At 48.7% G+C, this 10,641-nt stretch overlaps 1 protein-coding gene across 1 annotated transcript; it reads left to right on the plus strand.

Annotated features, from left to right (window-relative positions):
* The first annotated feature begins 824 nt into the window (after nt 1-824).
* Nucleotides 825-4,186, plus strand: SLC35C1 (solute carrier family 35 member C1). The gene is made up of 2 exons (XM_088520503.1): nt 825-1,371; nt 3,355-4,186. Exons 1-2 carry the CDS (start codon nt 825-827, stop codon nt 3,912-3,914), a joined length of 1,107 nt encoding a protein of 368 aa, XP_088376629.1. The 3' UTR covers nt 3,915-4,186.
* Nucleotides 4,187-10,641: the final 6,455 nt, after the last annotated feature.

Below are 10,641 nucleotides of genomic sequence, written 5' to 3' on the forward strand. Positions count from 1 at the left end.
AGTTGTGATATAAGGGTTAGGTTTCCAATAGAGACAAAGCTGCTAGTGGGAAGTAACCTTAACGCTGGGGTGAGGAGTGGGCTTAAGACATATGCATATCTGTATGTATGTATATGTGCCGGTGTGGATATACTTCATCCATCATCAAGAAGCTTCTTGTTGTTTTTGTCCAAAAACCCTACAGACCCTACGAGCAAGAACCAGTAATTTATTTCTAAAGAGCCCTGGTACTAAGAGCATTATCCACCCTGCTGTGATTTAAAGACTCTCTGAGCACAACGGAGTTGGATATGAAAAGCTGAAGAAAGTGTCTTTGGAAGGAGACTGGCGGGGGCGCAGGGAAGGCCTGTACTGAAGTAAGCAGGGGATTTACCAGCCTCCCAGAAAGAAATGCAATTAATATAAAAGGCGATAAGAAAAAAAAAAAAAAAAAGACACTCGGAATGCTGTGAACACTCTGTACTTAGGAATAACAAAAATTTAGAATAATAAAAGCAAACGCCACGTACAACTGCTCAGAGCCCTCCCGTCACGGCCACCACAGCGACAGGGGCCGCAATGGCCGCAGCGCTGCCCGCGGCCCCGCCAGCCCCGTCCCAACATGGCGGCCGCGCGGCGGGGGCGGTGGCGGCGGCGGGGCGGAACTAAAGGGCGGCGGGCGGAGCCGCGGCGCCCTGCGGAGCGCGGCGCTGCCGGCGGCGGTGGGGGCAGCGGGGGGAAGAGGAAGGCGCAGGTGAGCGGGGGGCGGCGGGCGGCGCGTCCGCAGGGGCGGAGCGGGGGGCTGGGGCCGGCCGGGCGGGCGGGCGCTGACGGCCTCGCCCGCCATGAACAGGGCGCAGCTGAAGCGGACCGGGATCCTGCGGATGGCGCTGGGCGGCGGCGTCGCCGACCCGCTGCTGCCGGCCGAGGGCGGCGGGGGGCGGCCGGCGCCCTTCGTGCTGCGGGCGCTGCGCATCGCCCTCGTGGTCTGTCTCTACTGGTTCACCTCCATCACCATGGTCTTCCTCAACAAGTACCTGCTGGACAGCCCCTCGCTGCGCCTCGACGCGCCGCTCTTCGTCACCTTCTTCCAGTGCGCCGTCACGGCCGCCCTCTGCCTGGGGCTCAGCCTGGGCACTGCCTGTGGGCCCTCCAGCTGCCCCAGCCTGCCCACCCTGCGCCTTGACCCCAAGGTGTCCCGCAGTGTCCTGCCCCTCTCCATCGTCTTCATCGGCATGATCACCTCCAACAACCTCTGCCTCAAGTACGTAGGCGTGGCCTTCTACAACGTGGGGCGCTCGCTCACCACCGTCTTCAATGTGCTGCTCTCCTATGTGCTCCTCAAGCAGACTACGTCGCTCTACGCCCTGCTGGCCTGCGGCGTCATCATAGGTGAGCAGGGGCAAGGGGTTGCCCAGCCTGGGTGGCCTTGGGGCTCTGCAGACCCGTACAGTCCCTATAGACCCACTGTGCCATGCAGGCGGTCCTGCAACCTCAGAGAGCTGGAGGAGGGATTTCTCCTGAGCTTGGGCAGGTGACAGAAGAGAGGCCCAATTAATACTGGGCTTTGGGGTCCTGGTCTCTTACTCTGTGGCTGTGCTGCTTCATTCTAGGGAGTGAACATCTCTTGGCAGGCCTCTTTGCTCTCTGTGATGCTGTGCTCACTGCAAGCCTCCAACCACTCAGCAGTATGTCCCCCGGCAGGATAGGGGGATACTGAACTCCTGCCAAGAGCTTCATGTTCTTTATCTTCAGATGTTGCTCGGGACCCCTTGGTTGTAAACAAAAAGTAGGCTGTGGGAGTGTTAACCACCTGATATGACCGGTGAACCTTTAGGACACTGGGGCTTGATAGTGCTATTCCAGCCTTAAGCTCAGACGGGGGCACTGAGCTGACTCCCCTGAATGCTGAGCTATGCAAAACTGTCCTTCCTCTCTCATAGCCTCCCTCCTTGTACATAGCTGTTCCCTGAGAAACAGCACAACTTCAAGGTTTCTTTTTTACCCTACTTTGGACAATATGCTTTGCTTATCTAGAGTATGTTGGTAACAATCCTTAACAGATGAAATTACTTTTTTTTTTCCTCTCTCCTGACTGCTCTCCTGTTAGCCCCCTCCTCACCCCACTTTGCTGCTCCCTAAGTAACTATGAACTCTGCTGAGGTTTAATTTGCCTGAACTTGCTGCTACTTCTTTCACAAAGGTTTTAAAACAACTGTTGTCTTTCTCCCTATTTTGTTGCATTATTAGCTTTGATAGCGACAATGGTATTTGATAACTGTAAACGCCACTGGGAGCATGCAGTGGAGCCTGCCAGTTGAGATGAGATGAATGTTTCTTGATGAAGGATTAGCTAGTGGACCAAACTTACTGCACAACCTTTCACTTCATGGCTGTTCAGATGCCAAGAACAATGATTTCTTTTTTAGTCCAGTTCCGGGTGGATATGTGTACATTCCTGTACTTAAGACAAGCAGGTGGATTGAATGCAAATGACTTACAAGACTCTCCTCCCAACAGAAGGGGTGAATAGGAGGGCATGTCTAACAGCTACGACTTTTCCCAGGTGATGCAATCAGTTGGCTTCAGTGTTCCTTCAGAAACTGAAGTCCCCTGTTAGGGTTTTCTTATGAGCTGGAAGAGGGGAAGTCTCCCTTCCCTGGAGCCTCCCTGCTGTGTCGAGAGACAAGTTTGTAACTTCTGTTTCAGAGATGGTTAAAGAATGTACTGACTCTCAAGGAAGTTAAACATGGTGAAAACATTGCGCTCAGTTTCTCTCTTGATCTTTTTTTTCTCCCCTAAAGCTAACACCCATGCATTTTACTGTCTTTCCTTCTTTTATGTTGTTTTGTTTTATTTATTTTTTATTATTCCTATAAAAGTGCAGCTAAGACTAGGTGGGCTGTGGAACTGGTTTATTTCCCCCATAGAGTGGTAAGAGTGGTATATTTCTTGCTACTCTGTCCACTTGCTTCCTGGTCAAATTAAAAAAAAAAAAAAAAAAAAAAAGCAAACACATGATCTTCTGTAAATCATCTGTACATAAAGGATATCTTTAACTTCAGTTAATGGGTTTTTGGAATAATTGTTTCTAAAGTCATGCTACCTACTCTGTAGAAGAGTCAATCCTCTAAAATTGAATGATTGTGTAGTAAAAGAGCTGAACTCCTAAAATAAATCCTTGCAGAATGCTAGTCCTGACCCATTTTGGATTAACATACTAGAAAGGAAAAATCTTTAAGGCAAACTGTGCTTAGAATTGTGCTCTTTTGTTATTTTTCTTTGGGTGTTTTTTGCTTGAGTCACTAATCAGTGGCTGTGTGTTTTGAGTTCTTCACCAAGTTTTCATATTATTCCCGATTTGTTTGCTTGCAGGTGGCTTCTGGCTGGGTGTTGACCAGGAAGGAGCAGAGGGCACTCTCTCATGGACTGGTATATTCTTTGGGGTCTTGGCAAGCCTGTGTGTCTCGCTCAATGCCATCTACACAAAGAAGGTGCTGCCAGTGGTGGATGGAAGCATCTGGCGCCTGACCTTCTACAACAATGTGAATGCTTGTGTCCTGTTCCTCCCCCTCATGATGCTGCTGGGTGAATTCCACACCCTCTACCGCTTTGACAAGCTGGGGAGCCCCAGCTTTTGGGGCATGATGACCCTGGGTGGAGTGTTTGGCTTTGCCATTGGGTATGTGACTGGACTCCAGATTAAGTTCACTAGCCCACTCACCCACAATGTCTCTGGGACAGCCAAGGCCTGTGCCCAAACAGTGCTGGCTGTTGTCTATTTTGAGGAGACAAAGAGCTTCCTGTGGTGGACAAGTAACTTGATGGTTCTGGGGGGTTCCTTTGCCTATACGTGGGTGAAAGGGCTGGAGATGAGGAAGGAACAAGAAGAACCGAATCTCAAAAGCAATGAAAAAAATGAAACAGGTGTATAAGCAGCTCCAGCCTCACATTTGTTTCTGTGTCTGGGGAGCTAACTTTCACATGAAAGGAGCCAGGAGCAGGAAAAATTTGACCTGCAAAGGATATGAAGAGCTGTGTCAGGAACTAGTGCTAAAGGCCTGTCTGGATTGTGCTTTATCTGCTGGATTTCACCCTGTCTCTGGATTGAGAAAGCATGTGTTGGAGAGACTGATAAGTTACCATAATCTCTTTTTAAAATGGATGTTTCTGATCTAATCTGGACAACTTGCTTTGCTGGAGGTTGGCGATACAGTGGACAAAGAACAGGATGAGAGTTGTGTACATCTGGTGATATGGAATGTCAGCAAAATGATTAACATAGTTTGAGCTGAAAAAAATCTTGAACCTCCATGTAAGGAAGAAGCAGATAGCCAGACTATCAGGAATACTCTGCAGTGAAGTGTTCCCCTATAGTAGAATTGGCAATAGTAGTTCTTTCTATAACTCACTTCAAAGCAAGTGATTGGAAACATCCTCCCTTCTAGTTCTGTACAACTCTAAGCAGAGGCAGTGCCTCTAAATCTCGTGCCTGAAGAGCCCACATCTCTTCCTGTTGAGTTCCCTTGGGTCTGTGTTTCTGCTGGCTGTCTTCTTCAGCTTAAGAAACTATCCGAGAGGCACAGACAGACCTTCTCAGTTCCCTCTGTACAATTTTTCAGGGTGAGCACGCTGTCTGAAGTGGCATGCCTTTGCTATAGAGGAGCAAGTTATCTGTGTTTCTGGGATCAGATGGGAGGGGAAAGCTTCTAAAGCACTTGCTTCCGTAGGGTGGAGATCCCAGGGCAAAGCTCATGTCTGTCCTCTTTCCCCTTTGAGGGGGGGTGGGGAGGAGCGTGTCTGACAACTGTGTTGTCACTAATTGGGCCAGTTTCGGGGCACTCGTGCCATGCCTCCTGTTGATCCCCTCTGGGGTTGGTGGCTTCCTTGCCAAAAAAGAAAATAAACGCCCAGTCCTGTGCAGCTATGTCAACCTCTTCAACTTGAACATGCATCTAGGCTTCCTCTAAGCAGTTACCATCTTGCAGAGCCTTGCACCTCATCCACTCATGTGCCAGTGCCACCTGAGGCTGCTGTGAAGCCATGACTGTGAGCCTCGGAGGCAATGACATCGTGTAAGAAGTTGTCCTGCTGCCCTGTGTGCTGTGAAAGCTGCTACAGCTTTCTAAACTCTGGCCCCGTTAGTTAGTTGCCTGAGGGTTTGGGGGCAGGCAGCGCACCCAAGGTGTTGATGTTCCGCCCCTACGCTAGAAAGACTAGGGCACCTATTTCTGTCCTGAGCACGTTTCTTTCTGGTTTCTTGACCACCTTCACTACTTTGGTGGGTGCCATCTCTCGTACTTACTTCGGTGATGGGTGGGCTTTTTGGTCCTCGGATTTTCTATCAGAACAGCCTTTTTTTAAAAAAAAAAATGCATATACTGACTTGTAATTGTTAACCCTCTTGAATAAAAACGGGGATTGGTACCTCGGCGTGTCTTTGCTGCAGCGCAGTGCGCGCGCCCCGCAGCTCCCTGCAGCAGGAACACGGAAGCGGAACGAGGAGAGCGCGGACGTGGGCGGTGCCGCCCGTGGCGGCGAGGAGGGGGCGGCGGGGCTGCTGCGCCGCGCCGCGCCCGCGGGGGGGCAGCAGAGCGCGCGGCGCGGCCAATGAGCGCGGGGCGGGGCGGGCGGCGCGCCGTGCGGGGGCGGTGGCGGCGGCGGTGGCAGCAGCGATGGCGGCTCCGGCCCCGCTCCCGCTGCTGGCGGCGCCGGGCCCGTGCGCGACGGCGGCGCGCGGCCTGTGCCGCTCCGTGCACTGGTTCCGCCGCGGGCTGCGGCTCCACGACAACCCGGCGCTGCAGGCGGCGCTGCGCGACGCCGCGGCCGTGCGCTGCATCTACATCCTGGACCCCTGGTTCGCCGCCTCCTCTGCCGTGGGCATCAACCGCTGGCGGTGAGCGGGGCTCGGGGGCGCGCGGGGGCCCAGGGCAGCGCCAGGGACCGGGGGGACCCGCTTTCCCCGCCGCGGGCTCCCTGCCCGGGGAGCAGCAAAGGGACAGCGCTCTCGTTCGTGCTGCAGGCACGAAATGTATTCGGGGGGGGGGGGGGGGGGGTTGAGGGGAGTCTTTTTGCAAATAGCAGCAGAAGGCAGCACCCCTGGCTGTTGGGCAAAAGCGTGCCAAGTAAATACACGTTGTTTATATTTACCGGAGGCTGCACTGTTCCCCAGGAGAACCCAGGCTTTGTCTGGCTAAATTTTGTTTTCTGTAGCTATTGGTATTCAGAGGTCTGAGCTTCACAGGCAAGTGTTTAACATCCAGGAATTTATCATGTTGGAAAATTACTTATCACTGTATGTATCGCACATAAAAGTGCTGCATGAAGGTGAGCCGAGTAACAGCAACACTCGCCTAATTTCCAGAACGCCCCGGAGAGAAAGGTGGTGTTGCCATTTAGTGGGTGCATACGGAGCAGTGGGCAGGAAAGTGGTTTGTTCTGATGACCTAGACATAGTTCTGGGTCTTCCCTACTGTGCCCCTTGGCCCTTTTGTCCTTGAAATTTTAGTCCCTTTCTCCTTCAAGATGTGCAGATGGAGCCTTTTCTGTCACAACCCTCGCAATTCGCATCATGAGCGATGCAGTGGGACGGGGAGGAGGTGCCCAGGTTGCAAGGGTGTTGCTCCGGGGTGATGCTGCAGATGCTCCTGTCTTAGGGACCGGGCTGCAGAGCAGGTGTGTAGGGGAGAGGGGGACGCTGCAGCCTCCATTAGGAAGGGTTCTGGGTTTGCAAGCACTGCTACGTGCCCCTGAAGGGATTAAAGTTTAGTTAAGGTTGGCATCATTCTGGGAAAAACAAAGGAAGCCAGTGTGGATGGGGTTACGTTGCAGTATGGCTGTGGAAGCAAAGCGGATATGCCTGAAGTTGTACAGTGTGGTAGGAAATCAGTAAAACACTAATAAAGCACTTAAATGCTCTTTTTTTGATGGCTTTGGTGTGAGAGGGAGTAGATAAATAACTTAGCATGCTCTCAGTCTGCATGATGGAAGATAAATAGCAGTTTTGCTTCCAACCGTTCTAAGTATGGTTGTCATGTGGAGGGAGCAGCTGACAGGGAGTATCAGCTCTCAGCAAGAACATAGGAAGGGTAGGGATTGCAAGAAAATCCTGGAGAGTGCTCTCATTTAGCCAGCAGAGCATGTATGTGCATGGCTGGGGACTGGCTAGTGCAGCAAACTGCTAACAGCCAGTAGGCAGCCAGGAATGAATAAGAACCCTTATTTTCTGCATTTCTTGTCCTTTACCTGTTGTTTGGAGAGTTGATTAGTGGTGCATGTTAATTGGATTTCCATGTAAATCCTCCTTATTTGCCTTTTAGCTGGAACAAGTCTGACTGATATGAACTGCTCTTGTTTCTTCTCTGCAGATTTCTACTCCAGTCGCTGGAAGACCTGGACAACAGTTTAAGGAAACTCAGCTCCCGTTTGTTTGTGGTACGAGGGCAGCCCACAGATGTCTTCCCAAGACTCTTTAAAGTAAGAGAATAAACTAATTTTCTGGAACATAGTCAGGGAAAAAAAATTAAAGCCCTACTGTAAATGGTGTCCTTGTTTTCACTCCCTAATATCTGGTAATTGTTAGAGATCTGCCAGCTTCTCTTTAACTTCACTGCTATCTGTAGTGGCCAGCTTAGAAGCCAGATATGCTCTCGCGCTCAGATTTCCACAGAAATTTAGTAGTACAGAGTAACCTACTCTCTGAATGCTTGAGCTTGGCTTTTGGGACAGTGGCCCTTGTTTTTGCAAGCCAGGTTTAACTGGGCTGCAACGTAACCACTGATTCTCCTCTTCTGAGAGTTCCTTCTGTCCTGGAAGTTTTCAGTGTGCTGCTTCTACTCGAGAGGGCTGCCGTGTCTATACATCTTTACGGACATCCAAGGAAGCATATTGATCTACGTGTGAGCTGCAAAGAAGGCTCTGTGCTATAATTTGAAAATTCAGAAGTTTATGTGTTAACTGTTCTTCCTTTCCTGCTTTCATTCATTTTTTGTTTTGTTTTATTTTATTTTATTGTTTTGTGGTCATCTCAGTAGCAGAAAGAATTGGTTCAGGTGTCTTGAAGATGTGCTCTTTAGGACTGTGGAAGATGCAGTGACCTCAGGGCCAAAGATGGATTAGCGGGATACATTTCTGAAGTGATATAGAGCTGCAGTGCTGCAGGCTGGGAGAGGGAGGGAGGGCTGACCAGAGGACAGTTATCCTTGCATACCAAAATTTCTCAAGTAGTGAAAGTCTCTGACTCATTCTTCTCTATCCTTGTTCTCAAATTATGTTCATTTTTGCCTTCGAAGCCTTCTGACAGCCACTTCGCTAGAGTGACAAAACTGAAGGAAGAGAATATGGATCACCATACTCATATGAGCTGAATTTGTTGTGGAGATGGTACCATATCTTATGTTTGATAGAACAGGTTGTCCCCAAAGCTGCTGTAGATCAGCTTCTGAGAGGTGTACTGCATCTGAACTCTCCTGCTGTATATGGTCATAGTACAATTTTCTTTGGAGGGGAACAGTACTGGGAGGGAATCAGTTGCAGGTCAGAAAGTGCAACACTATTTTGGCTCTTGCATGTTAACACAGGACACAAATAGTTTATATGCTGCACTATGCCTTTCTACAATCTGGATTATTTTTATCTTTCGATCTGTAAATAAGTTCTGGCTATTTGTGGTCTGTGCCCTTTCCTTATTTTTTTTTCAAGGACTAGATATTGACAGGATAATTAAAACTCTGCAGGAGAAAAATACGCATTCCGTTCAAAGAACAGAAAGTAATTGTCAGAATTGGTTGTGGGGTGGCTTTTTTGTTATTGCTTTTTTGAGAGATAATTGTGGAGTCATGCAGAACCTCTTTTCTCAGAAGATTGTTTTGATTAGGCAGAGTTGATGGATGTTTTAGATGTGCTGTAACAGAGCTGAAGAGCATGTTCTTTATGCTACTACAAGGAGAATGTGAGAATGTATGGCTGTCATGGGAATTCAAGCCCCTACAGAGCTGCCGTGTTGAATAGTGGATGCCACACAAACGGGAAAGAGAGCGCTCTGATTATACTTAGGATTTATTGGGCCTGTTCTTGGAAAAGCCTCACACATAGCTGTAGAGACTCTGGCCAAGTAGAGCATGGACTTGGGAAGGAGAAGAGTTTGAACGCTGAGTCTTGTCTGGCCTGGCACGTCTCGTGGCCGTCCCGGGCTGCAGGGCAGCCCTTGGAGCAGCCCTGCTGCTGTCCTCCCTGGTGGGGAGGAGACCTGCACAGTATGTGGTCCTGAAAGTGTCCTGTGTCCCCTGCTTTCTGCCCGGGCTGCTGTTAGCAGAGGTATGTTGTTGAAACAGTTCCAGAAAGGCACTACAGGCACAGATCCAGGGAAGAGGATGGATGGAGTGTGTGTGCTCTGTTACTGCTGCAGAGTCGGGCAGCTGTGCTGTGCTCCCTGTGCACTGGTGTAGTATATACATAAGCACAGCATATACAGTGCTGTGCTTTACAAAACTATAGGCAATATGCAGCAAACTACCTGAATTTGATGTTCTTATCCTGAAAATGTCACCACTAGCCTTAAATGTATGTTTTCATTCCTTTCTCTATGGACAGTACTGTATGTTCTTCAAGATGAAACTCATCTCTTCCATGCACTCTAGCTGGTACTATCATTTTTTTAAAAGAAAAGATTAACATGAATCTGTTAAATCACATTTTAGTAGGAGAGCAAAGCAGGCCCCAGATCATGTTTGTGTAACTCCTGACTTACGGGTTCTGTCATTTTCTCCTTTTGGAAAAGGAGTAGAGGACATCTCAGAAATGTACGTTCAGTGGTACGTAACTGTTTTCATTCTCTCTCCTTCCGTATAGTAATTGTAATATTGAATCTGGAAGAGTTTAGAAAGGAAAGGAGGCTTGAAAGAGTTGTTTTCTACCTCTGAATTATCTTCCTTATCTTTGGCATTCTTTAAAAATGTGTTGCAATGAACTAATTGGATCTGTTCTTTGCATGCTTTTTGTGTTTCTGATGCCTCTCAGGTCTGGTTCTAAGCTGGAAGAGACTGTCCTATGCATACAGAGGTGACTGTATCTTAGTTGTATGATGGTGTTTGTTTTTGTTTCCTTAGGTGTATACAGAATTTTGGGCTGTGTTTGATGCTAAACATAACTGTAGGCTGCAGCTCTGTTGGACAGATGTGACAGGAGGGTCGCTGTGGAAACCATTTAGCCTCCTCTTACAGGATTCATTTTCTGAGGAAAACTAGGCCATAGACTTTGAGAGCAAACTGTGCTCTGGAAAAGCCTGCAAGAGGCTGAAAGCTATTTCATAAGGCTTATTTCATGTAATCTGTAAAGGATCTATTAAGGGTGTCAAGACACAGAATAGGTTCATAGCCTGACAAGGATGAAAGAAATTCCCACCTTTAGGAAGTTAATAATTTAAATCAGAACTGTAGTATCATCTTCTACTGTTCTGAGAAAAAAGGTCTACTCATTCTTTGAGCCATCCAAGCCATCCTTTATCCTGAATTTTGCATTGCCGTGTTCTTTGCTGATGGGGTTGGGTATTCATCCTCTATTATGTGACAGCTTTAGAGACATCAGGCAGAAAAATCAGAGCTTACTCTTTTTACTCAATGATAGTATCCACATAATAATTAGTTTCCTGAGCAGAACTTTTAT

This window comes from Tinamus guttatus, unplaced genomic scaffold, assembly GCF_059628265.1.
Source record: "Tinamus guttatus ecotype Peru unplaced genomic scaffold, ASM5962826v1 Tinamus_guttatus_pri_ptg000089l, whole genome shotgun sequence".
NCBI lineage: Eukaryota > Metazoa > Chordata > Aves > Tinamiformes > Tinamidae > Tinamus > Tinamus guttatus.

Excerpts from the sequence above, each read along its gene's own strand:
- SLC35C1 (XM_088520503.1), top strand. The coding sequence starts at position 825 with ATGAACAGGGCGCAGCTGAAGCGGACCGGGATCCTGCGGATGGCGCTG. Across the intron at positions 1,372-3,354 it reads GGCCTGCGGCGTCATCATAG|GTGGCTTCTGGCTGGGTGTT; the intron begins GTGAGCAGGGGC and ends GTTTGCTTGCAG.